Raw genomic sequence first — 27,722 nt, forward strand, 5'->3', positions numbered from 1 at the left:
AAGAAGAGATCACTGACCTGGACAATTCTTCTTTATTATCATGTGCTCTTACTCATACAAAAGATTAAAGCTAAGTCCTGCAGGCACCCCAGAAAGGCTCTGTGAAGGCATTAGAGAAAATTTATGTTAGTATGTAGGAGATTCCTTACTGCTTAGGAGTTTTCAAGCCATTTAGGAGTGAATTATGCTCCCTGAAAGGACCAATGCTGAGCCTGACAACTAAAGAAAGAGGTAATCACGGAGAAGGTGGGAAATGGCTGTTAGAAATAAATTTGGCCAAGACAAATACAGGGAATGTATACTCTGGGTCAAGTATGCAAGGAGAAGATTTCATACTTGAGAAATGTTACATACCAATCTTTGGATTTCTGAGGTATTTAACTACTTTATTTTGGATGATGGTTTCCATAGTCTGATTGTATTAGATTAAGAATATGTTACATACTCTAGGGACAGCATTCTTAAAGTCTTTTATGATAAAAGATTTATGCTCACCTCATTCTGAAGTTGTTCATCAGACCCTGTTTTCTTGATAGGAAGGAATTTTTTTGGTCTGATTGAGCACTTAAGCCAGTTTTTACTTAAAGATGATTTTACCCTGAGTGTGTTTTGTGGAAAATGATGGTACTGAAAATATGGACTAGTAGAGTCCAAGATTTTTTATTTGTAAAATATGTTTATTACTAATTAGGTGTGCATTCTTTTGGCCTTTCTTCCAGGTCAAAGTTAATTGAAGTGAGTGCTGTTCAGCCCAATATTGCCAACTTTGGTAGGTCCTTGTTGGGTGGCTACTGCTCGTCTTATGTGCCTGACTTTGTTCTTCAAGGAATTGGGAGTGATGAGAGGCTCCGTCAGTGTCTGGTATCAGACTTGTCTCACGCTGTGCAGGTGAGTTATCTTTACTGCTCTTGAATTTATCTAGAAAGAACCCTGTTAACCAATAGAACCCAGAAGTGCCATATATTTTTGGTTACACTTGGGTGTATAACTCAGTCATTGTTCTCTGAGCCCATCACTTTATGTATAAAATACCTACATGTTTTTACCTGTCACCATAAAAGCAAGTAGAGTTTCAGGAATCTGTCTAAAGGAAAATCTGAAATACAGAAGTACTGTATATATTCATAGGTATTCATCACTAGGTTATATTCTAATATCAAAATAAAATGCAAATGCTTAAACATGAATGGTATAATTTTCTAATTTTATTCTCAAATTTTCATTGGTAGTACAGTGATGTTTGTATTTTGTATACTGATTCTGCCACCTTGCTACACTCACTCACAGTTTTTTTGTGCAGGATTTTCAACATACAGGCTGATGTCATCGATGAACAGATAGTTTTACATCTTCTGTGCAGTCTAAATGCCTTCTGTTTCTTTCTTGCCTGATTCTATAGGCTATAACCTTCAGTCCAGTGTTGCATAGAAGTGCTGATAGTGGACATCCTTGTGTTGTTCCTGATCTTAGAAGGAAAACATCAAAAACATTGAGTCTTTCATAATTAAATGTGATGTTAGCTATAGGATTCTTACAGATGCCTTTTATCAGGTGGAGAATGTTCCCTTCTGTTCTTAGTTTTTTGAGGATTTTTGGTCCCCACTCCCACCTTTAAAACATGCATTAGTGTGAAATTTTGTGGAGTACTTTTTTTGTCTTCTAAAATGATCACGTGATTTTTCTACTTTAAAGTGTTAATGTAATAGATTACATTGGTTGGTTTTTTTTTATAGGTTAAACCAACCCTTGTACTCCTAGAAAAAAATCCCACTTTGTCATGGTTATATAGCCCTTTCTGTATGTTGCTGGATTTGATTTACTCATATTTTGTTGTGGATTTTGGGGTCTGTAATCATGAGGGATATTAGTCTAGTTTTTTTGTAATGTCTTTGGCTAGCTTTAATATTTACTAGAATAATATTGGCCTCAAAGAATGAGTTGGGAATTATGTCCTTTATTCCTGATTTTTGTAATCTGTTTTTCCCCTTTTTTTCCTCCCATAAAAGTGGTGGTTTCTCCAAAGAAGAGTTCATCCATGGCTTGATTTCATTGGTAGAGTTTTTGGCCCATATACATGAAAGATCAGCAAGCTATGGCCCTTGAGACAAATAGGCCTGCTTTTCGTAAACAAAGTTTTATTAGAACATGATCAAGCCCATTTATTTATATACTCCATGACTGTTTTCCTGCTTCAGCCACAGAGTTGAGTCATTGAGAGAGGGATCTCATAGTCCCTAAAGCCTGAAGTATTTTTTGTCTGGTTCTTCACTGAAAAAGTTTGCTTATTGCTATTCTAGCTGAAGGTTTGTAAATTTTGTTTCCTTCCGAGGAAACAACTTCTGCTTTCATTGGTTTTTCTCTGTTTTTCTGCCATCTGTATAATTGATTTCCAGCCTAATTTTTATTATATCTTAAGTTCTACTTGCTTTGGGCTTAGTTTGCTCTTTTTCTAGTTTCTTAATGTGGAAGCTTAGGTTATTAATTGGAAATATTTTTTTTTTCTCTTATAGGCATTTAAAGCTATAAATTTTTCTCTAAGCACTGCTTTAACTCAATATCATAAATTTTGATCTGTTGCGTTTTCATTTTCATTCACTTGAAAATACTTTCTAATTTCCCTTGCCATTTCTTTGACCCATAGATTTTTTTAGATTATTATTAGGTTGTTATTAGATGATTGTTAGATTATATTGTTTAATTTCCAAGTATGTTTGGAATTCTTAAATTTCCTTTTATTGTTAACTTCTAAATTAGTTCCATAGTGGTCAGACAACATACTTTGTGTGATTTCAGTCCTTTTAAATTTATTCAGACTTGTATGGTCCAATCCTGGAAAATGATCCATGTGGACTTGAAAAGAACAGTCAGCTGTTGTTGGATGGAGTGTTTGATAGACATCAAGTAGAGTTGGTTGAGAGCCTTACTCAAGTTTTCCATGTCCTTGCTGATTTTCTGTCCAGTTCCATCAGTTACTGAAAGTGAAGTGTTAAAGTCTGCAACTGTTGTTGGACTTTCTCTTTCTCTCTTTGGTTCCATATGTCAATGTAGGGAAAATGGGAGTGCCTATGGCCAGGATCCTCACCTGACCCTAATCTATTTGATGATGTAATTACCCTTTTTTTTTTTTTAACAATAAAACCTTCCCCTCTCCCCAGGAAACACATTAAAAAGGAAATGGAAAAGGCCAACTGGGAAATCATAGGTGAGAATATATGGCTCAGCGAGCAAGCATTCACTTAATTATTAGCTAGAAAGGCTTAGGCCTTCTGTGACTGTAGAAAATAACTAAAGTTGAAAATTTTGATATTTTATAATACAGTAGGGAAATTATGGCAAATTTTGACAGGCAAAATTTGTGAAGAAAACTTACCAAAACTCATGTTGTTTATACTTAAAAGCCATTTTTGCTCAACCTGTTAACACCAATCAGATAAATATTTACTGACATACTGAACATAGTACTAATTAGTTCTGAACATAGTACTAATACTCCAAAGGATATGTAGATGAAAAAGAAATAGTTTCTGACCTCAAGTTATTTACTTAGCAATGAAGAAAATAAGGTAAGTATATGAATAAGTGTAGTACAACACACACACACACACACACACACACACACACACACACACACACACACACACACACATACACAATGCCAGAGGAAGATACTAATAAGTAATTTAATGCTTCAAAGGAAAGTTAATATTAGTTGTTGTGGTTGTCCCTCAGGGTGAAGGAACTATTTCTATTTTTTAAATTCTCTTGTCCTGTGCCTGACTTCATGTTCAGTAAGTATTTGTTATTATTAAAGGAGTATTATAGAAAATTTTGAAAAAATGAAAAGTAAAATATTAACCTAAATTTCAGCACTAACATGTTATTGAATTTTTCATCACTCATTTTTCCCTATTAATTTATAAGGTTTATTTTTAATGGTTTTAGTTACTGCATAATTATAATTAATCATCATTATATTTAACATGAAAACAATTTTTTATGTGCCTACCTGGAAAAAAACATAGGAACCTTTTAATTCAGAAATAATGATGTTAGTACTTTAAGAAAGATAATCTTATTCTTAACTCTATTAATGGAGTGTCTTTTCTTTTTCTTCCCAGTTTCCAAGAAAGTGGCATTTTTCTTGCTACCAAATCAATATATACTTGCTATATAAAATGTTGAAATATGTAGAAACTCAAAGACAGTGGCAGCCATTCATAATATAGAAAACTTCTTCCAGTCTTTATACACTATGTGTCACTTGATGAAACCCAGACTTAGCCACTTAATACCTGAGTACCTAAGACATTTGGTTTAATAGAGAGTCAGTTTCCTTGGCTATCATGAAAGTGATACTAATGATTATATATACCAGAGTGTGGCATTATGTAAACATTAGGCCCTCCATGCCTTGTATTTTCTTTTCATTAGTATTCTTTGTGTATATATGTATGTGTGTGTGTATATATACATACCATATAGAGAGAGAAACTTGAGGCTTTATATATATATATATATGTGTGTGTGTGTGTGTGTGTGTGTTTGTGTGTATACACACATGTATTTTTAATAAATACACATTTTTACATATAAACATACATACAGTTTTGTTTTCTTCACAAACTTTGTTTTTATCTTGATTTGCTATAATTTCCCTACTGATAAAACACTAAAATTTACATTTTTATATATATATATACACACATAATATTTTTATATATACTGTACATATATAATGTATTTGTGTTTGTGTATGTATACACATGTAGATACACATATATAGTGTATATATGCTATATAATACATACACATATATGGTATTGTATTTTCTGTTTTGAATCCTGCTTTTATCACTTAACAGCTGATATAAGAGAATTTCCCCATTTTATGAATATATTTTGTGAACACTGTTTAGTTTATTGGTTATTCCATGGTTTTGTCATATGGTTAGTTTTCCTCACCATTCTGTTATTGCTTGACTCTTGCTTATTTTTCCAGTTTTAAAGATATGTTATTCACATCCAACAGTTTATTAGTTTAATGTGTACAATTTAATGAGTTGATATATGTATATATCACAAAATGATTACCATGGTAAATTTAGTTAACATCCATTACCTGACATAGTTCCAGATTTTTTCCTTATGATAAGAATTTTTTAAGATCTACATTTTTAGCAATTTTCAAATATACAATATAGTATTGGTAAGTGTAGTCTTTATGCTGTACATCTCCAGAACTTACTTATTTTAAAAGTTTGTACCTTTTGACCCCCTTCATCCATTTCCCTCACTCCCTACCTCTGTCTACTCCCAATATGTTCTCAGTTTTTATGAATTTTTTTTATCCCTCTATAAGTGAGAACATACAGTATTTGTCTCTCTCTTACTTCACTTAGCATAATGCCTTCCAGGCCCATCTGTATTGTTACACATGAAAGGATTTCCTTCTTTCTCATGACTGAATAATATTCCTGTGTGTGTGTATTATATACATCATCTATATATATATATATATCTTCTTTATCCACTCATTCACTTAGGTTGTTTCTATATCTTGACTATTGTGAATAATGCTTCAGTGAACTTGGAAATACAAGTATTTCTTTGATATCCTGTCTTCATTTCCTTTGGATATATACCCAGAAGGGGAATTGCTGGATCATACAGTTGTTCTGTTTTTTATTTTCTGAGGAACCTTCCTACTGTCTTCCATAAGTGGCTGCACTAATTTACATTTCCACCAGCAGTGCACCAAGGTTCTTTTCTCTACACCCTTGCCAACACTTGTTGCCTCTTGTGTTTTTGATGATCGCCATTCTGACAGGTGTGAGATGATAATTCATGTGGTTTTGAGTTGCATCTCTCTAATGGTGAGTGATATTGAACACCTTTTCATGTACTTCTTGGCCATTTGTATGTCTTCTTTGGAAAGATGTCTGTTCAGTTAGTTCCTCTGCCTATTTTTTAATCTGGTTGGGATTTTTTTTCTTTTGAGTTTTAAGAGTTACTTACATATTTGGATATTAACTCCTTATTATGTATGTGGTTTGCAAATATTTTCTCTCATTCCATAGGCTGCCTTTTCATTTTGTTGATGGTTTCAACAAAAGCCTTTTAGTTTAGTCTGCTTTTATTGCCTTTGATTTTGGCAATAAAAAGCCAAATTTATGCCAAAGAGCTACTCCCTGTGTTTTCTTCTAGGAATTTTATGGTATCAGGTCTTACAATCAAGCCTTTAATCCAGTTTGAGTTGATTCTTTTGTCTAGTGTAAGATAGGAGTCCTGTTTCATTCTTGGGTATAGAGCTGTCCACAGTTTTCCCAACACCATCTGTTGAAGAGACTACCTTTCTCCAGGGTATATATTCTTGGCTCCTTTGTTATAGATTAATTGAGCACATATTCTTGGTTTTATGTCTGTGTTCTTTATTCTCCAGTAGTCAATTTTCAAAAGAAGATTTTCCTTTTACTGTTATAAATAATATTGGTATTATTCCTGTGTTTTATGAATCTAAGATTATTTCTTTAGGCTAGATTCCCAGAAATGAAGTTATTGGCTTCTTTTTAAGGCTAGGACTATTTTCAAGTTCTTGATACATGTTCGTTAGTTTCTTCTCCAAAAGGCAGTGCAGTTTGAAGAGCAATTTTACAGTGTTGTAAGACTATTCCCCCCGTAACATTTGGGTTCTCATTTTTGTTTTTAAAGACAATTGAAGGAAACTGTCTAGTTTTGAGGAAAATACACTGAAGATGATTTGGTACATCTTGAGTTGAAAAGTGCAGCTACTGAAAATTTAGGTTTTGTAACAGGATGGAGATATGGAATTATATGCTATAGTAGAAGATATTTGAAGGTTTGGGAGTTTATATATTAAGATTCTAGAAATGCCTGGGAGAGAAAAAAGTCTGCTAAGATTGTAAATGAATTTGTGTTTAAAAGTCATGAATTCAGAGAAGAAGGTTTAAAAAAAATAAAGCTTTAGATTCACTGCTTTTCTTACACATAAATATACTTCCCATTTTGTGACTTGGAAGTATCGGAAGCCAGATACAAGCTTAGTAAAGATTGTGGATGAAGCCACTACAAAGGCTCGGTTGAGAATAGGCTGCGATTGGGTGCAGGATCTTTTCCAGAAGTTGATGGTGAAGGGAAGGAAGGACTGAGATTTTAAATAGAAATTTTATAAGGTTAGGACATTGCATGTGGCAGTTCATTGAATGGAAACATATAATTTCAGAATGAATGACTGGCACTTTGCCCTCCCCTTCCTACTCTCACCTTGTTTTTTAACTTACGTAGTTTGATTTTAATTATTTCTGATCTCATACTTGGCATTTAGACCTTTCTCTCTTGGGAGGCTGCTGACTTAGGACCATTTTCATTTTTCTTACCAAAAAATATCTTTCATAAGGTTTCGTTTGATAAACTTCTAAAAATCTTAACCACGTGCCTTTTGATTGAGGAGCTATGAAGTTTATTTTTGAAGTAGTTTATAACCCCCGAAACAAGGTATCTTTCACAGAAGTTTCCTTACTATCTGTTTATGGACCCCCTTCATAAATCTTACCTCCCAAAGATGTCCATTGTTAATGAAAGTAGTATCTGCCATTTCCTGTTTGTTACTTTGCTTTGGTTATTTGATCATACTTATTCTTCTTTTATAACCATAGACATACTTACATTAAAATAAATGTTCACTATTATCTTGTTTTTTAAAATAGAAGATGTACTTTGTATCTTTAGATGTGTATACCATTTATAAAACTGTATTTCAGTAATTAAGTTGATGAATAGAAAAATGTTACAGACTTGGTGGAGTTGAATAAGAAATATTTGAGTACCATTGTATAAAAACAAATAAAACATTTAGAGTCCCATGGAAAGTCTTCACATTGTATCTTTCCATGCTTTTTCTTTACCACTCTCTTTTCCACTTCCCAATATCATTTTTCACAAATTTAGTCATGTACATCTACTTCTGTGTGTCTTCTCATGATACTCTCTCTCACAGAATTATCCACATTCCTCTCCCCCTTTTCACCAACAGCCCTATCCATACTTAAGTGTCATATCCATATGCCCCTTCCACTGTGAAACCCAGTCATGCAGAACCCACTATTGCCCTCCTCTGCTATCCCAGCACTTGGTTCCTATTTTGTTTGTTGCACGTGTTTTTTATAGCCAGGATGTATTTAGTTCTGTCTGACGACTGAGCTCTGTTGTCTTTGTTTCCTTAGCATCCAGCAAAAAGCTTTATTCAAAGTGATTGCTTATTGACTGGCAAGGGGATATCCTTTGGGGCTGCCAAACCTGGGTTTATCAAGGAGCAAACTTATGTTCTTAGCTGTGAAATTGTAGTAACAGTAAAAGTTTGAAAGGAAAAAGACCACTGGGTTCAAGTATTTCAAATTGTAGTTTTTATCTCAGTCTGATTGCTACTGTTTCTTATGGCTAGTGATAAAGAAAGCCTTTCTCTTCCAAAGACAAAATGATGCTGAAGTGTAGAACATTATAGGGACGTCGGCTCTTTCTGCTGGTGGTACTCTGTATGTAATTGTTGCATTTGGCGTTTGTGTGCAAACCATGGGAAGTCCTTTTATCAGTATATGTGAGTTAAAAATACTTTTCACTATGCTTTAAATTTTCTCACTATAAAAGTGTTTGTTATAGAAATTCAAACAGTATAAAGATAGCAAAACAAAAAGTAGAAATCCTTCTTCATACTCTAGTATTCCATAGTTATTCATATGATAGAGTTGGGTTTGAGTATTTTCATTATTTTTTCTATACATTTTCATTTAGGTAAAGATCTAACTTTTCAAAAATATAACTGGGATGTAATGTGTGTATCTATGTAGTGACCTTTTTTTTTTTTTTTTGGCTTTAAACCATGTATCTTGGATAGCCATGTTAGTACTGTTGATTTGTCTACTTTTTAACCACTGTATCTACACTGTGGATATATACATCTTGGTAAAATAGAAAATCCTAGTGTACATAGGCAGCAAGGTTCTTCATGTGATAAAGGGATTGTGCCTGAGGTGCTCAAGCAAATTACTGCCTGATGGGTTAGCATAGCTAGCACAGAACTTTACAACTTGTTCATGTGAATTTTGTTCTATTTTTAAAATGTTTAGCTCTTTGAAGGAAAAAAACACTTCCTTCAGTTGCGGCACATAGTTGGCACTCAGTAAATTCCTTGAATGAATGAAAGATCAAAAGACTGGTGAAAGTTAAGTTCTGTGTTAAAGAATACAAAATTCTGATAATGAGTCTCTACCTGTGATGAGTTCTGTAAGATACTTCAGAGTGTTTGTTTATTGAAATAATGAACTCTTCTATTCTCCATTGTCAAGGATTCTTTGGCAGTAGCTGGCAGAATTTAATATTCTTTTATTGGTCTTGTATTTTAGTATCTCTTCATTCCCTCATTCCATTAACATTATCTTTCAAAACTTCATTTGCTTATCATAAGATAAATTCTTCTTTTCTTTCCAGCATCCAGTGTTGGATGAACCCATAGCAGAAGCTGTCTGTATTATAGCAGATATGGATAAATGGACTGTTCAAGTGGCCAGTAGCCAGAGACGAGTAACAGATAATAAGTTGGGAAAGGAAGTACTTGTTTCCAGTCTTGTTTCTAACCTGCTTCATTCTACTCTTCAGCTTTATAAACATAACTTGTCTCCAAATTTTGTAAGTATATGCAAGGTTGAATTATTTCAAGCACTCTGATAAAAAACTAAGCTGTTTACTATGTGCCTACATTGTTAGTTTCATCACTGTTTTCTTGAAAGGAGGTGTTAACAGACTAAATGTTTATATTCTACCCAATCCATATGTTGAAGCCCTACCCGTCTCTGTGTTCGTATTTGGAGATAGGCCTTTGGGAAGTAATTAGGGTTAGATTGGGTCATGAGGGTAGCACCCCCATGATGGGATTAGTGGCTTTATAAGAAGAGGAAGAGAGAGATTAGACATGCTTTCTCCACTGTGTGAGGACACAGCAAGAAAATAGCCATCTGCCAGCCAGCAAGAGAGTTCTCACCAGAACCTGATCCTGATCTCAGATTTCTAGCCTGCAAAACTGAGAAAATAGTTTTTCTTGTTTCAGCCACAAAGTCTGTGGCACTTTATAATGGCAGGCCAAACTAACTAAGACAGAAGGGGATATGTACATGTCTATATATTCTGTGATTTCTTTTGTATGCTTAGTATCATGTAAAGCATGGGCATGCATTGTCCCCAGACGTTGTGCAAGATACTAATGCATTCTGGACCCTCATTGTCAGGACTTTGAATAACCCTCCTTTATAATACTGGTAACCCTTAACTAAAGATACTATTTCCAGCTTCCACGGTTCTTTCTTGTTCTTGTTAGGAGAATTATAGCAAGGTTAAAAAACCTCTGTAGATTAACATGATAAAGCCCATATATAACAAACTCAGAGCTAACGTTATAGTCAATAGGCTGAGGTTTTACCCCAGAATCCGGGGACAAAGCATAGATGCCCACTTACACCACTTCTTTTCATCATAATACTGTAAAGTCCTAGCCAGAACAATGAAGGAAGAAAAAGAAAGAAAAGGCATCCAGATTGGAAAGAAAGAAGTAAAATTGTCTGTCTGCAGATGACATATATAGAAAACTTAAAGATTCCACAAAAAAACTGTTAGAGCTAATACATGAATTAATCAGATAGGCAAAATACAAAATCAGCATGCAAAGATATGTTTCTGTATGCAGGTAATGAACAATAAGCAAAGGAAATTAAGAAAGCACTTGTGGGTACAAAGTAATTGAGAGAGGATTAAAGACAGCGGCATGAGAGGTGAAAGGTTCCCCTCTGTGATAGCGCACTGCGCCTTTCTCCTGGCCAGCCCCACCTGGATCGCACACCGGCAAACCCTACCCTGGTGTTAGGCCAGCCAGAGGGAAGACCTGTCTACAACAACTGCAAACACAAACCATAGAGGCTTATAATTGTGTGCTCAGCCAGCTGGTTCAGGCAGTGGAGACAGGCATAGCAGCTGGTAAGCAGGAAACAGCTCTTTCCTACCCCTAAGCACCAATACCACTCCCCTGCGAACCCTGACGTTGCTTCAGGGGCTGAGCAGCTCCAGAGAGAAGACCTTCTGGGCACTAGAGGGCACCATATACAAGTATGAAATGCCAAAGGAACTTGGTTCAAACTAAAATTATTAATACAACTCCTGAGAAAGATTTAAATGACATCGATCTCATGAATCTTCCTGAAAGGGAGTTCAAAATAAAAATCATTAACATGCTCATGTAGATACAGAAAGATATTCAAGAACTCAGGAATGAATTCCGGTCAGAGATCCAATTGTTGAAGAGCACAATGGAGGGTATTAAAAGCAGATTAGATACGGTGGAGAACACAAGAAATGAAATAGAAACTAGAGAAGAGGAATACAAAGAAGCTGAGGCACAGAGAGAAAAAGGGTCTCTAAGAATGAAAGAATATTGAGAGAACTGTGTGACCAATCCAAGCGGAACAATATTTGCATTATAGAGGTACCAGAAGAAGAAGACAGAGAAAAAGGGATAGAAAGTGTCTTTGAGGAGGTAATTGCTGAAAACTTCCCCAATCTAGGGAAGGAGATAGTCTCTCAGGCCATGGAGATGCACAGATCTCCCAACACAAGGGACCCAAGGAAGACAACACCAAGACATATAGTAATTAAAATGGCAAAGATCAAGCATAAGGACAGACTATTAAAAGCAGCCAGACAGAAAAATAACATCACATACAAAGGAAAGCCCATCAGGCTATCCTCAGACTTCTCAACAGAAACCTTACAGGCCAGAAGGGAGTGGCACAATGTATTTAATGCAACGAAGCAGAAGAACCTCAAACCAAGAATACTTTATCTGCAAGAATATCATTTAAATTTGAAGGAGGGATTAAACAATTTCCAGGTAAGCAAAAGCTGAGAGAATTTACTTCCCACAAACCATCTCTAAGTATATTTTGGAGGGAATGCTATAGATAGAAGTCTTCCCAAGGCTTAATAGCTCTCACCAGAGGTAGTAAAACCACAGTAAACAAAGTAGAACAGGTAATTACTATGCAAATGCAAAATTAAATTATCCCCAAAGTCAATCAAGGGATAAACACAGTACAGAATATGATACCTAATATATAAAGAATGGAGGAAGAAGAAAAAGGAGAAGAAAAAAAAAAAGAACCTTTAGATTGTGCTCATAATAGCATATTAAGTGAGTTAAGTTAGACTCTTCGATAGCTTCCTTACAATCTAAAGAAAGCTAACCTTGACCTTTGGTAACCACAGATCTAAAGCCTGCAATGGCAATAAGTACATACCTATCGATAATCACCCTAATGTAAATGGACTGAATGCACCAATCAAAAAACATAGAGTCACTGAATGGATTAAAAAAACAAGACCCGTCTCTATACTGCCTACAGGACACTCACTTTAAACCCAAAGACATACACAATCTAAAAGTCAAGGGATGGGAAAAGATATTTCTTGCAATCAATAGGGAGAAAAAATCAGGAGTTGCAGTACTTGTATCAGAAAAAATACACTTTAAAAAACAGAAAGTCACAAAAGACAAAGAAGGACATTACATAATTATAAAAGGGTCAATCCAATAAGAAGATATAACCATTAGAAATACCTATGCACCCAACACAGGAGTACCTAGATACGTGAAACAAATACTAACAGAATTAAAAGGGGAAATAGAATGCAATGCATTCATTCTGAGACTTCAACACTCCACTCACTCCAAAGGACAGATCAACCAGACAGAAAATAAGTAAGGAGACAGAGTCACTGAACAACACATTAGTACAGATGGACCTAATAGACATCTACAGAACTCTACACCCAAAAGCAGCAGAATATACATTCTTCTCAAATGCACATGGAACATTTTCAAGAAAAGATCATGTACTAGGCCACAAAAAGATCCTTGGTAAATTCAAAAAGATTGAAATTGTACCAACCAGTTCCGCAGACCACAAAGGTATGAAACTAGAAATAACACAAAGAAAATGAAAAATTCCACAAACACATGGAGGCTTCACAACATGTTCTTAAATAACCAATGGATCAATGACCAAATAAAAACAGAGATCAAGCAATATGTGGAGACAAATGACAACAGTAATTCAACACCACAAAATCTGTGGGACACAGTGAAGGCCGTGCTAAGAAGAAAGTATATTGCAATACAGGCCTACCTCAGGAAAGAAGAACAATCCCATATGAGCAGTCTAAACTCGCAATTAACGAAACTAGAAAAAGAAGAACAAACGAGGCCGAAAGTCAGTAGAAGGAGGGACATAATAAAGATTAGAGCAGAAATAAATAAAATCGAGAAGAACAAAGCAATAGAAAGAATTAATGAAAGCAAGAGCTGGTTCTTCGAGAAAATGAACAAAATAGATAAACCACTAGCCAGACTTATCAAGAAAAAAAGAAGAGTCTACACACATAAACAGAATCAGAAATGAAAATGGAAAAATCACTACGGACACAACAGAAATACAAGGAATTATTAGAGAATACTATGAAAAATTATATGCTAACAGACTAGATAGCCTAGAAGAAATGGACAACTTTCTAGAAAAATACAACCTTCCAAGGCTGACCCAGAAAGAAACAGAAAATCTGAACAGATCAATTACCAGCAACGAAATTGGATAGGTAATCAAAAACCTAAGAACAAAACCCCTGGACCAGATGGATTCACCACTGAATTTTATCAAACATTTAGTGAAGACCTAATACCTATCCTCCTTAACGTTTTCCAAAGTTTAGAAGTGGAGGAGTGGAGGGAAAACTTCCAAACTCAATCTATGAGGCCAGCATCACTCTAATACCAAAACCAGGAAAAGACACCACAAAAAAAGAAAATTACAGACCAATGTCCCTGATGAACATAGATGCAAAAATACTCAACAAAATATTAGCCAACCAAATTCAAAAATACATCAAGAGATCATCCATTATGATCAAGTAGGATTTATTCTAGGGATGCAAGGATGGTGCAGCATTCAAAAATCCATCATCATCCACCACATCAACAAAAAGAAGGACAAAAACCACATGATCATCTCCATAGATGCTGAAAAAGCATTTGACAAAATTCAACATCCATTCATGATAAAAACTCTCAACAAAATGGGTATAAAGGGCAAGTACCTCAACATAATAAAGGCCGTATATGACAAACCCACAGCCAGCATTATGCTTAACAGTGAGAAGCTGAAAGCATTTCCTCTAAGATCGGGAACAAGACAAGGATGCCCACTCTTCCTGCTTTTATTCAACATAGTTCTGGAGGTCCTATCCACAGCAATAAGACAACACAAAGAAATAAAAGGCATTTAGATTGGCAACGAAGAAGTCAAACTCTCCCTGTTTACAGATGACATGATATTGTACATAAAAATCCCAAAAGTATATCCACTCCAAAACTACTAGATCTAATATCTGAATTCAGCAAAGTTGCATGATACAAAATTAATACACAGAAATCTGTTCCATTCCTATACACTAACGATGAACTAGCAGAAAGAGAAATTCGGAAAACAATTCCATTCACAATTGCATGAAAAAGAATAAAATACCTACGAATAAACCTAACCAAGGAAGTGAAAGACCTATACTCTGAAAACTACAGGACACTCATGAGAGAAATTAAAGAATATACCAGTAAATGGAAACACATCCTGTGCTCATGGATAGGAAGAATTAATATTGTCAAAATAGCCATCCTGCCTAAAGCAATCTACAGATTCAATGCAATTCCTATCAAAATACCAACAGCATTCTTCAACGAACTAGAGAAAATCATTCTAAAATTCAAAGGGAACCACAAAAGACCCTGAATAGCCAAAGCAATCCTGAGAAGGAAGAATAAAGCTGGGGGAATTATGCTCCCCAACTTCAAGCTCTACTACAAAGCCACAGCAATCAAGACAATTTGGTACTGGCACAAGAACAGATCCATAGATCAATGGAACAGACTAGAGAGCCCTGATATAAACCCAACCCTATATGGTCAAATAACATATGATAAAGAAGCCATTGACATAGAATGGGGAAATGACAGCCACTTCAACAGCTGGTATTGGTAAAACTGTACAGCTACATGCAAGAGAATGAAACTGGATTATTGTTTAACCCCATACACAAAAGTAAACTTGAAATGGATTAAAGAGTTGAATGGAAGTCATGAAACCATAAAACTCTTAGAAGACAGCTTAGGCAAATATCTCCTGAATATAAGCATGAGCAACTTCTTCCTGAACGCATCTCCTTGAGCAGGGGAAACAAAAGCAAAAATGAACTCATGGCACTACATCAAACTGAAAAGTTTCTGTTCAGCAAAGGACACCATCAACAGAACAAAAAGGTGTCCTTCATTATCGCACAGGAATATTTATAAGGGCTGATAAATATTTTAAGGACCCTAATGGAAAAAGTAGACAACCTGGAAGAACAGGTAAGTACCCCAGGTAGAAAATTTGAAACTGTAAAGAAGAACCAGAGGAAATCAAGAAATTAAAAGCACCGTCACAGAAAGGAAGAATTCCTGTTTCAATATGCTGGACACAACCAATAAAGAAGCAGTGGCATTGAGCTGTAACAATAACTTTCCAAAACTGAAATTCTAAGTAAAAAAAGATTTTGGACAAGGGAATGAATATCCAAGAACTGAAGGACAATTACAAAAGGTATAACATACACGTGATGGCAACAAGGGAAGGAGAAGACAGAAGGAACAGAGGAAATATTTGAGGTAGTGATGGCTGAGAATTTTCTAAAACTAACAACATACACCAAACCACAGGTGCAGGAAATGCAGAAAACACTGAGAGAAGGAACACAGTACAGGCCTGAATCTTGGATCCACATAAAGAAAGGGAAGGTGTAAGGAAAGGGAAAAGTGAAAGTAAAATAAAATATATGTTTTTTTCTTATTGTTAAAAAAAACAAAAGGCATCCTACAGTATGGGAGAATATATTTGTAAATGACATATCTGACAAGGGTTTAACATCCAAAATATATAAAGAACTTACACGCCTCAACACCCAAAAAGCAAATAACCCATTAAAAAATGGGCACAGGATATGAAGAGACAGTTCTCCAAAGAAGAAATTCAAATGGCCAACAGACACATGATGCTCCACATCACTAATCATCAGGAAAATGCAAATTAAAACAGTGAGATATCACCTCACACCAGTTAGGATGGCCAGCATCAAAAAGACTAAGAATAACAAATGCTGTCGAGGATGAGGAGAAAGGGGAACCCTCCTGCGCTGCTGGTGGGAATGTAAGCTAGTTCAACCATTCTGGAAAGCAATATGGAGGTTCCTCAAAAAACTAAAAATAGAAATACCATTTGACCTGGGAATGTCACTCCTTGGAATGTACCCAAAGAATAGAACTTCTCAGATTCAAAAAGACATATGCACCCCTATGTTTATCGCAGCACTTTATTTATTTATTTATTTTTATTATTTATTTTTATTAAGGTATGATTGATATATACTCTTATGAAGGTTTCACATGAAAAGCAATGTGGTTCCTACATTTACCCATACTATCAAGTCCCCACCCATACCCCAATGCAGTCACAGTCCGTCAGTGTAGTAAGATGCCACAGATCCACTATGTGCTTTCTCTGTATCGCAGCACTTTTCACAATAGCCATGATATGGAAGCAACCTAAGTGTCCATCAGTAGATGAATGGATAAGGAAGATGTGATACATATACACAGTTGAATACTATTCAGTGATAAGAAAGACACAAATCCTACCATTTGCACCATGAATGGAGGTGGAGGATATTATGCTCAGTGAAATAAGCCAGCCAGAGAAAAATAAGTGCCAGATGATTTCCCTCATTTGTTGAGTTGAGCAGTGAAGCAAAACTGAAGGAACAAAATAGCAGCAGCTCAGGGACTCCAAGAAGGGATTAGTGGTTACCAAAGGGGAGGGGTGTGGGAGGGCGGGTGGGGAGGGAAGGAGAAGGGGACTGAGGGGTATTATGTTTAGTACACATGGTGTGTGGGATCACGGGGAAAACAGTGTAGCACAGAGAAGGCAAACAGTGAATCTGTGGCATCTTACTACACTGATGGACAGTGACTGCATTGGGGTATGGGTGGGTTCTTGATAATATGGGTAAATGTAGTAACCATATTGTTTTTTCATGTGAAACCTTCATGAGAGTGTATATCCACAATACCTTAATAAAAAATTGAAAAAAAAAAAAAGAAAGCACTTATGATAATCTCAAAAAAATAAATACTTAAAAATAAATTTGACCAAAGAGGCCAAAGATTTGTATGATGAAATCTATAAAACTTTGGTGAAAGAAATTAAAGAAGATTTGTAAGTGCAAAGAAAGACATCTTATGTTTGTGGTTTGGAGGACAGTATTATTTAAAATGACAGTTCTACCTGACATTATCTGCTGATTCTTTGCAATCCCTATCAAACATCCAAGGGACTTTTTTTTTTAAGTAAATAAATAGACCCACCCCAAAATTTGTATAGCATCTCAAGCAACCTTGAGGAGTCAAAACAATCTTGAAAAAGAACAAAGTTGCAGGACTCATATTTCCTGACTTCTAAATTTACTACGAAGTGACAGTAGTTAAAACAATGTGGGCTCAGTGAAATAAGCCAAGCGGAGAAAATCAAGTACCAAATGATTTCACTCATATGTGGAGTATAAGAACAAAGAAAAACTGAAGGAACAAAACAGCAGCAGAATCACAGAACCCAAGAATGGACTAACAGTTACCAAAGGGAAAGGGGCTGGGGAGAATGGGTGGAAAGGGAGGGATAAGCGGGGGGGAAGAAAGGGGGCATTACAATTAGCATGTACAATGTGGGGGGAGCACGGGGAAGGCTGTGCAACACAGAGAAGACAAGTGGTGACTCTACAGCATCTTACTACACTGATGGACAGTGACTGTAGTGGGGTTTGTGGGGGGGACTTGGTGAAGGGGGGAGCCTAGGAAACATAATGTTCCTCATGTAATATGTAGATTAATGATACAAAAAAAAAAAAAACAATGTGGTACTGGAATAAGGACATATGCATAGACTGATAAGAAATAACAGCCTAAAAAGAAACTGTCACATAAATGGTCAGTTGGTTTTTGACAGGGGAGCCAACCATTCAAAGAGAAAAGGAGTCTTTTCAATAAAGCATTGAGAACACTGGATATCCACATGGAAAAGAAGTTGAACACTTACCTTATACAAAAATGAACTCAAATCTAAACTTAAAACAAACATAAACTTAAGTGCTAAAACTATAAAACCCTTTCAAGAAAACAAGGCTAATCTTTATGACATTGGACTTGGCAGAGTGATTTCTTGAATTTGACATCAAAAGCACAGGGAAGAAAAGTAAAAAATAGGTAAATTATACTTCATGAAATTAAAAACTTTTATGCATCAAAGGACACTACCAACAATGGAAAGAAACAATTTCCAGAAGAAAATACTTGGAAGTCATATTATCTGAAAAGAGATTGATATCCCAAATATATAGAGAACTCACACAACTCAACAACAACAAAAAGTCAACAAACTGGCAAAGGACTTGAATAGACATTTCTCTAAAGAGTGGATACGAATGGCAAAAAGCACCATAAGAAGATATTCAGCATCATTAATCATTAGGAGAATGTAAATCAAAACCACAGTGAGATACCACTTCACACTGATAAGGATGACTATGATCCAAAGCACTAAAGATAACAAATATTTGCCAGGATGTGGAGAAATTGGAATACTTGAGCATTGCTGGTGGGAATATAAAATGGCACAGCTACTGTGGAGAACAATTTGGCAGCTCCTCAAAGTTTAACGTTGTGTTGTTATGTGATCCAGCAATTCTATTTCTAGGTCTGTGTTTGTAACACGACTTTAACAGTTGTACCCGCATGTTCATAGCAGCATTATTTGCAATTGTCAAAAGTTGGAAACAACTCATGTCCATTAACAAATGAATGAATGGACAAAATGTGGTCTATAGTACGGAGAATGGAGTATTTCAGCCATAAAAGGAAATGAAATTCTGATGCATAATACAACATGGATGAACCTTGAAAACATTATGCTAAGTGATCTAAGTAAAACACAAAAGGACAAATATACTGTGTGATTCCACTTAAATGAGATATCCAAAGTAGGCACATTCTTAGAGACAGAAGGTAGATGGAGGTTACAAAGGGCAGGGGAGGGAATGAGGAATTAGTGTGTAATGGGTACAGAGTTACTGCTTGGGATAATGAAAGAAAGTTCTGGAAATGGATAGTGATGATAGTTGCACAGTACTCTGAATGTACTTAATGCCACTGAATTATAGGCTTAAAAATGGGTAATATGGTAAAGTCATGTATATATAAATTATATACATATTGTGTATAATAAACATTTGCTTCTTCACTTAAGGCACTTTCAGCCTAAGTGAGCATTGTGGAAAAAACATACCACAAAACAGTAAGTATGCCAAGAAATTCATTCAGTTGTGTTTTTTTCCAGGAAAAAAATGGGTTTTCTTTAGGAGTTTTAATAGCTGATTTTCATTGGAGAGGAATGCTTTGCAAGAATTTAGTGTTTTAACACCTGAAATTGTTTTTTTCCCTCAAGCATATAGCATCAACTCACATGAAAAATCACCTACTTTAGTAAGTGGAGCAAGTTAATTGACAGTAAACAAAATGTATGTGTTTTAATTTGTAATGTTCCGCTTAGAAACCTCTCTTCTAGTAAGAGCATTCTCTGTGAACTATTGCACTTTTGTTTTACTCTCCACAGAGGAATGCAGACTTCCCTACATAAATACTTTGAAATGCATTAATTTATAAGTGTTGTATTTGTTAAATTTGGAATAAAATGTATCTTTAAAAGTTCTGAAAATGGGCAGTGGTGATAGTTTCCTGTTTTGAATGTACTTGATGCCTCTCACTTGTATGCTTAAAAATTGTTTTAACCATAATGTTATGTATAATTTACCACATTGCAAAAAACAAAAACTAAAATCTAGACCTTTGATAGGAGCTAGAAAAAAGTTTATACTCTTAATTAAAATTACATGCTTTAAGAAATATTGTAAATTTTAGTTTATGTTGGAATAACTGGAATTGTCAAAAACATGATAGGGTTGGAATGATGGTTCTCACCTGGGTCTTGGTTCTTCCCCAACTGCAGTGTGTAATGCATCTTGAAGACCGGCTACAGGAGCTATACTTCAAGAGCAAAATGCTGTCCGAGTACCTGAGGGGACAGATGCGAGTTCATGTCAAGGAGCTGGGAGTGGTTCTAGGGTTTGTTCATGGTTTCTTTTCTGGCTTTGCTCTCTCAATTGCATTGTCTTGAGTCAAGAAATATTCCTCAAAATTGTCTTTTTTTCCTTTTAAGTATCTTTTCTTATTAGAAGCTAGACGCTTTCATCAGTTGGGTTGCCCTATACCATATAAAAGCTGATCCCTGTTGTCCACTAATCTGAAAGGTATAGTTCCTTGTGTCATTACAGTAAGTTGAGAATGTAGTCAGGGAAAAATGAATTGAAATCTAAACTTTTGTCTTAGAATAAGTAAATACTCATTTTTATCTATTAAATATGCTGTATGCTTATCATTCCCAGCATCTTCCCTGCCATCCAGATGATCTGATTGAAATAACAGCACTCTGTGGGTGGTAGTACCTTGTCTGCATAGTACTACTCTCTCCCCATTTTCTGTCTATTATGTCTGTCTACTCCACACTTACTCTCAGGAAGAAGATAGTTACCTAAAATGCTAACTGAAGGAGGAACAGGAAATTGGTGGGAGGCATCCCTTTTCATTATGTTCTATAGTCACTTTCCTGTGCTCTATGGCTATTTTCTTGTGTTTGTATATATAAATTATTTCTTGAAATGCTAGTTGAATAAATTAAAACAAGGTAGAACTTGTGTCTAAGTATGAAGGAAAAAAGAGTGAACATCAGCAAGTAGCTACTATATGTCATAAACCAAACAATTCTTTCATTCATTTTATTCCTTATCCACATTAGATATAGATGGTTCTCTGTGTAATGCTGTCATTTTTTTAAATTTAAACTAGTTTTTAAAGTAATGTGCATATAATCAAAGTTTACAGTGAGTTTTGGCATAAAATGAAAAGTTACCACTTTTTCCCCCAACTTCCAACCCTAACCCAAACACAGTTAATGGATTGTTTCTTCTTACAGAATTTTTTAATTTATAGGATAAAAAAATATGTATTGGTTTTTATACCCTATATGTCGTTGTGCAACTTGCCTTTTAACACCTCCTGAATCTTAATATAAGCACATATGGATCTATCTCATTTTTAATGGCTATATAGCATTGCATTATAAGGTAGAATTTAAATTATTTTCAGTTTTTTCTTATTACAAACCAGTGCTGGAATGAATATAAATCTTTGAAGTTTGTAGGATTAATTTTATGAGTAGAATTTTTGGTTAAAGGGCATGTATATTAAATTTTTGATAGATATTGATAGTTATTTGTTGGGCAATAGCTAATGCTATCCGAAAAGGACCAGAATAAATTCTCCCAAACAGCAAGAGGCACCCTTTTCCTGTTGCTGGCTGTTACGATTTTTTTTATCTTTCCCAAGCTATTAGCTGAGAAATGAAATTTGATTTTATTCAGATGTATTCTCTAAGTATGAGTAATTCTGCATAAAATTTTTCTCTGTTTATGGCCATTTTTCTTCTCCTGTAAATTATTTGTGGTATGATGTATTTTTAAGAAGCTTCCTTTGCTTCTTCCCAATATATCTTACTGTAGAAACATTTGTATCCAAATACTATGGGTGCACATGATTATTCTATTATTATACTACATTTTATTTCTTAGACATTGTCCTTTATGCTGATGCACGTCCATCAGCAGGTCAGTGACATGCTTTCTTAAGAAATACTCAAATTTGATTATCTTCAATTCTCTTGCCAGTAACTTTTCCTTGTGGCAAGGGTGGCCTAGCTCCATCGTTGATGAGTTGTAGTGACTTGGCAGGTAGCAGTCTGTTGTGCGTAGGACTCATGTCTTGGGTACAGAAAGCCTGAACTGAGTTTTTTTATTTTTTATTTTAGGATTGAATCCAGTGATCTTCCTCTTCTGGCTGCTGTAGCAAGCACTCACTCTCCATATGTTGCTCAGATACTCCTTTAACATAAAGGTTGTTAGAAATTAACTTTGGTAGAAAGTTAAGCAGAAACCAACGAAGAAGACACAACATGCATTTATGGCATTTCTTTTCCCTGTTAGATTTTGATCTGAATGACTCAGTCACCTGGGTATCCTACATTGCACTGCATATTGTGTTATCATTGATGGCTTTTTCCTTTGACTAGACTTTTGGGGTGGTGGTAGATTTTAACCCAGTAAAACTAAAACAGCATAAATAATTTTGGGGAAAGCATTTGAAAAAGCCAAAGTGTAACTTAGAAATTTCTACACAATGAATAACATTGAAGAATTTCATATGCTCACTAATGATGTTGCCACAACTCATAAATCGCAACAGATACCTAATGATTGTATGGCTGAGAAATAGTCATTTCATTAGTTTTTTATTCTTTATTTCTAAGGTACAGAGTTGTATAAAACTTTGTTTTATTTTCAATTCAAAATAGTTAATTTCTAGGTATTTCTCAAAGTATTTTAAATAGCCTGTTAATTCTAATAAACTCAGAATAGGGAGTGTAAATGTGTGTTATGTTATCCACCCAAGTGTACATATGTACCTATTTTTTGAAAAAACAGATAAAAATACAAGATTGGTAAACATGCATTTTTAAAAATAATATTTTCAACTAGTATTAATTGTATATAATGTTGAAATGTTACTTTCTGGTGATTTTTCTGCTTCACATACCCTTAAAATATAAGTAAAAGCCAATCTTTTTTAAAGGCTGAGGAATGTAGATTCCCAAAATAATAATAATACTTTATACCATGTCTTTTCTTTATAAGATAGTTCTTATTAATATATACATATTCTCATCTAACTTAGTAAATGAAAATTAGGATTAAAAATTGCACCAAAGCATTGGCAAAAATAATACTATTTTCTTTAAAAGTGCTCAGGTAGCCAAGGCCCTTGCTTTCAGTATCAGCCCTTCTTGAACCCATAGGAATTGTTTCACCGCTTCATAATATTTAATTTACACTAATAGAACTCATTAACTCTTAAAATTACTTTTTTTTTCTAATAGCCCCTCCCAGAAGCTAGATTTTTCAAAGATTTCTACTTTTCAGTTATTATTTTTGTATATACCATAGAGTGTTGATTGTGAGAAAAGCTAATGTGGAACCAAACTCTTGTAAGTAATGTAAATAAGAAAGGTGGGTAAGTCAAAGTTTTCAATATGCTGTACTACCTCAGTTTACTTGAATACTACATTATAGTTTATTCTTTACTTAGCTAAGGTACTTTTAATGCTAGAAGTGAACTTTTGTTTCTGCTTTCATGAACTGTTTTCATCATAACTGATTGTCAGCTTAAAAAAAAGAAAACTTACTGCTTATCCTGTTACTAGATACATTTACTGTATAATAAACACATCTATTCTTGCTGTTTGAATTTTCAGTAATTAAGGAAGATTTGTGTGGTTTGTTTAGTCTTTGACCTTGAATTTATAGCACTGGGTCACATTTTGCCTTGCTCTTTATGTATTCAAGAAATCTCCAGCCAGAATAGAGGTTGTGTTTTAATGGAATGTAAATCTGAAATTGGTGTGCCTGCAATCACTTCGGCCCTTTTGTCCTATAAGTTAGTCCCAGTTAGTACCTAAGTTTCCCATAAATGACTTGCTGCCAGAGAGTGTTTATGAATATATTTTCTCTGGCTTATTTTATTCCATTAATTAATGAAATTCTTCTCTTACATTGTTAGGAATTCTATGAAGCAATCTCTTTGGCAGAATTCAGAATATAGAAAAGTTTGTATCTGGGCCATTGTACTTTATTTTTTTAATTGAGTTCAGAGAGATACATAGCAGATAGATAATGTCTGTTTTTGCTTGTTTTCTTTTTTTAATCAAGCATCAAACTATTCACAGCCCTGTCTATTTGAAATCTAATAATTACCATTTAGGTAGTCTAGTCTTCTATAAATGGGTGACTCATGCTACTGTTTTTCTTAAAACTAACTTTTGCTTGGAAGAAAAAGGCCTATAGTTTCTTACAGAATCATTAATCCTTATAGGATTCCTGAGTTTTGTAATTCCCAGCCCTTCTGTAATTTCTGCTCCCTTTATCATAGTCATTCTTCCCTTATGTAAAGCCCAAGGCATGAGCTGCTACTTCTTTAAAGTGTGGTCATTAGGATGAAGGAAAAAAGAGTTTTGGCTTGTTCAAAATAAAATTTCAACTTCTTATGGTACAGACAAATGTGTTTTACATATTTTAAAAAGCTGTTTGTTGCAACAGGAAATGAAAAAGGGATCTTTTATGTTACAGATTTAAAGCTAGTATTTCCTTACTCATAAACTAATTGGTTTGATATTGAATATCCCTGGCTTTTATTAATATGTCTTAATTTGAGTTTGAAAATGTTGGATGTGCAATAAACATATTAACACAGATTTCATTCTGTTGCAATTGGCATACACTGGGGATGATCACTTTAAGAAAGATTTCACACAATGCCTACTTTTGGTAGATATCATGAGACTGTTCTTTCTCTAAGTTATTTAGATGGTGGGATATGTAAAATGTACATACTTGATCCTTGTTCTGTATACATTTCTCAAATGTACACCTGTATTATAATAACCTCCCAGTTCTAGGGGAAATTTGTGCAATAAATACACATGTCATTTTGATGGACGATGTTGGTCTTTCTTCCATGTGTAGATAAGGTAGGTATATGTTACATGGACTCTGGTGTCAGCCCACCTGAACTGTTTTCCCAAGGGTGACACTTCTAGGCATGTGGCTATGTCCAGAATATACTTCTCTAATCCTAAATTTCTGTATTGGTAATTTACAGTACAAAGTAGATTCACAAAGTAGAATCTACTTTGTGAGTTTGTTGCAAGAATCAAGTGAAATTTCAGTGCATGGTACACCCCAAGTGCCCAGTAACTTTTGGCTGTTACTGTTCTTTGGTAATTTGTCCAGCCTCTCCTCTGTGGCCCCTACCTGTTGTGCAGAGAATTTAACATATGTTCTTATGAATGAAAGCATAGTAACAAAAAATATTCTTATATTTTCTTACATTTGACCTAATCCTCACAGTGACAAATTGAAATTTTCTTTAAATGCTTTTGTGAAAACAAACTGAAAATCGTTTTAAAAGCCTAGAAGCAGCCAGGTAAACCTGTTAAGGTAGGAACGTTTGTATCCAGTACAAATTACTATTGACTTTACAGTTAAACAAAAAACTGGCCAATTGGTTTGGATTCTAATCCTGGTTGGTTCACTGATTTGCATGACCACGTCTGTTCTTTTCATCTGCATGTAGGAAAGTCAGCTCTTGCATCACTCCTTCCACTGCTCTGCAGCAGTGATTCAGCCCTGAGTAGGCTGCTGGGAAGCTCCCTAACTCAGTTAGGTTGATGATGTCAGAGTTATGCCAGAAGGCAGAATTAGACCAGTGGTTTTTTGTAGTGCCTGTTTTCCTGTCATTTTACATGTATCACTTTTACATTTGACCAAAGAGAATTCAGTACACTGTTTTAAAGCAGAGAGGAAATATCAAGTATTTGGGAAGAAGCTATCAAATATCTTAGAGGTTTATAATTGGTACCTGTGTTCCCTCATATAAATTTAGAGAAATCTTTCAACATTTCTGAGAAGCATAGAGAAATAATTTTGCTAATTAGAAACCGAGATACAGAGAATTTAATCTGAGATTATACAGTCTTTCCTATGTGGGTCCATTTTGTCTGTCAGACCAGAATAGTTTCCCACTAGTATGTAGTGGCAAATGTAAAGATACCTGGGATTTCTTTGTCTTTGCTGATGTAAAAGGTAGGAGCAGCATGGCAAGTGGGACCAAACCTGTATGGAAGGTGAAGTGTGGTCTGGGGAACTGTAGCTCTGAGTGGGAAGGCGCAGGGAGAAGGGAAGGTGGGGAAGTGTAGCGCTTCTGTCCTGGCTGTGTAGTGCACACTGGATTTGGCTGTTTGCCTAGATTTGAGACTTGAGATTTACCTAAAGAAAAGAAAATACAAGCAGTCCAAAAGAGATTTTTAAAGAATATGTGAAATTCCCACCCCTTACTTACTAGGAGAACTTCGGTGGGGCTGTTGGTCTGAAAGCTTATAGTGCTCAGGTCAGAGCCTCCAGGAGATTGGTCCCTTAAAATGTTCCTTTAAAAGGGACTCTCCTTCTGGTGAAATTACGAGTCTAGACTGATACCTTCATCAAACTGCAGAAAGCTCTCTGAGTTACCATTGTCTGGTTCGACTTCTCACAGATAAACCTGCGTTTAAGGAGAGTATTAGGATGAAGAGCCTTGAGCTTCCTTCCTTTCCAAGTGATGACTCTTTTAACAAGGACAGCCCAAAACATGTCTTTATATTCACCTCAGTGCTCAAAATAGATTATTGGCAAAGGCAGTGTTACCTAACTGGGAATAACATTGTTGAAATGTAGTGTAATTATAAGGAAGATACTGTTACTTCCTCAGGAAATTTAGGATGCCACTCTGTGTCATACATTTGGTCGCACTCACAAGTCAATACTCTTCACTATATTACAGAAGCTGGAATTAAGATGGGTCAGAGTAGTCCAGACCCTGAATTAGTTGGAAGTAGTTTTCTTACCTCTTTCTAGGTATTAGAAATACCTAGGTAACTTTTCAAAAATACTAATTCCTAGGACCCACCCTCTGAGATTCTTCTGATCCAATAATAGTAATCTGGATTTGGACGAGAAAATGCTCTTACTTTTCCACTAATAGTGACCTAGTCTCCCAACATACTCCACATTTAATTCCTTACTTGATTCCAGGTGCTTTTAAAAGCAGTGTACTTTACTCTCAGGTTGTTGATTTACTGTTAGCCTGGAAAGATGGCCGTACGATTCTGTCTGCCTAAAAAGCATTCAGTTTTCCCAAATTAAACAGTTGTTTTGCCAGACATCTTTCTTTGCCATTGGAGACAACCAATTGCCTATTTGTCTAATAGCAAAATCCCCTCTTAATTAGTCCTTGGTTCCATTTATTCATTTAGCAAATACTGATTGAGCACCTTTTATATGCTAGGCTCAAGTGTGCCTAGGGATATGCCAATAAATAGCAAACTTTCTATGTTACTGGAGTTTATACATGTTTCTCACTGGTGCAGGAGATAGAAATATGATGTCAGGTTGTAGTAAGCATAATGAAGAAAAGTAAGGTAGAGTAAGGAGTTGAGTCACTTAAAAAAAGATTTTCACTATATTTTTGTTTTCCTAGAATTTATAGTAAATTGCTTGCATTCAGAACCATTATGTTTTCCTTTCAGATACAAGTTACTGCTGATAAATCCTATCCTAGAGTAACTTTTCAAAAATACTGTTGAAATTTTCTCTGAATTTAGCTATTACAGTTTTCACTATCCCCTCACTTTTTTCAGCATTCCAGAGCATAATCAAAGATGGCAAAGGACAAGATAGATGTTGAAAATGTGCTTAAATTTAGATAGGGATAGTTACCATGGA

General features: G+C 35.1%; 1 protein-coding gene across 2 annotated transcripts in view; it reads left to right on the forward strand.

The window, feature by feature from the left end:
• FNIP1 (folliculin interacting protein 1) overlaps nt 1-24,902 on the forward strand; it is a 164,359-nt gene extending 139,457 nt beyond the window's left edge. For both annotated transcript variants that reach the window (XM_057491195.1, XM_057491196.1), the window contains 4 exons: nt 720-888; nt 9,501-9,698; nt 20,249-20,364; nt 22,163-24,902. In XM_057491195.1, coding sequence (XP_057347178.1) covers nt 720-888; nt 9,501-9,698; nt 20,249-20,364; nt 22,163-22,241 — 562 coding nt within the window. In that variant the 3' untranslated portion in view covers nt 22,242-24,902. The remainder of the gene's footprint in view (nt 1-719; nt 889-9,500; nt 9,699-20,248; nt 20,365-22,162) is intronic.
• The last annotated feature ends 2,820 nt before the right edge of the window (nt 24,903-27,722 follow it).

Source organism: Manis pentadactyla, chromosome 13 (genome assembly GCF_030020395.1).
Source record: "Manis pentadactyla isolate mManPen7 chromosome 13, mManPen7.hap1, whole genome shotgun sequence".
NCBI classification, from domain to species: Eukaryota; Metazoa; Chordata; class Mammalia; order Pholidota; family Manidae; genus Manis; species Manis pentadactyla.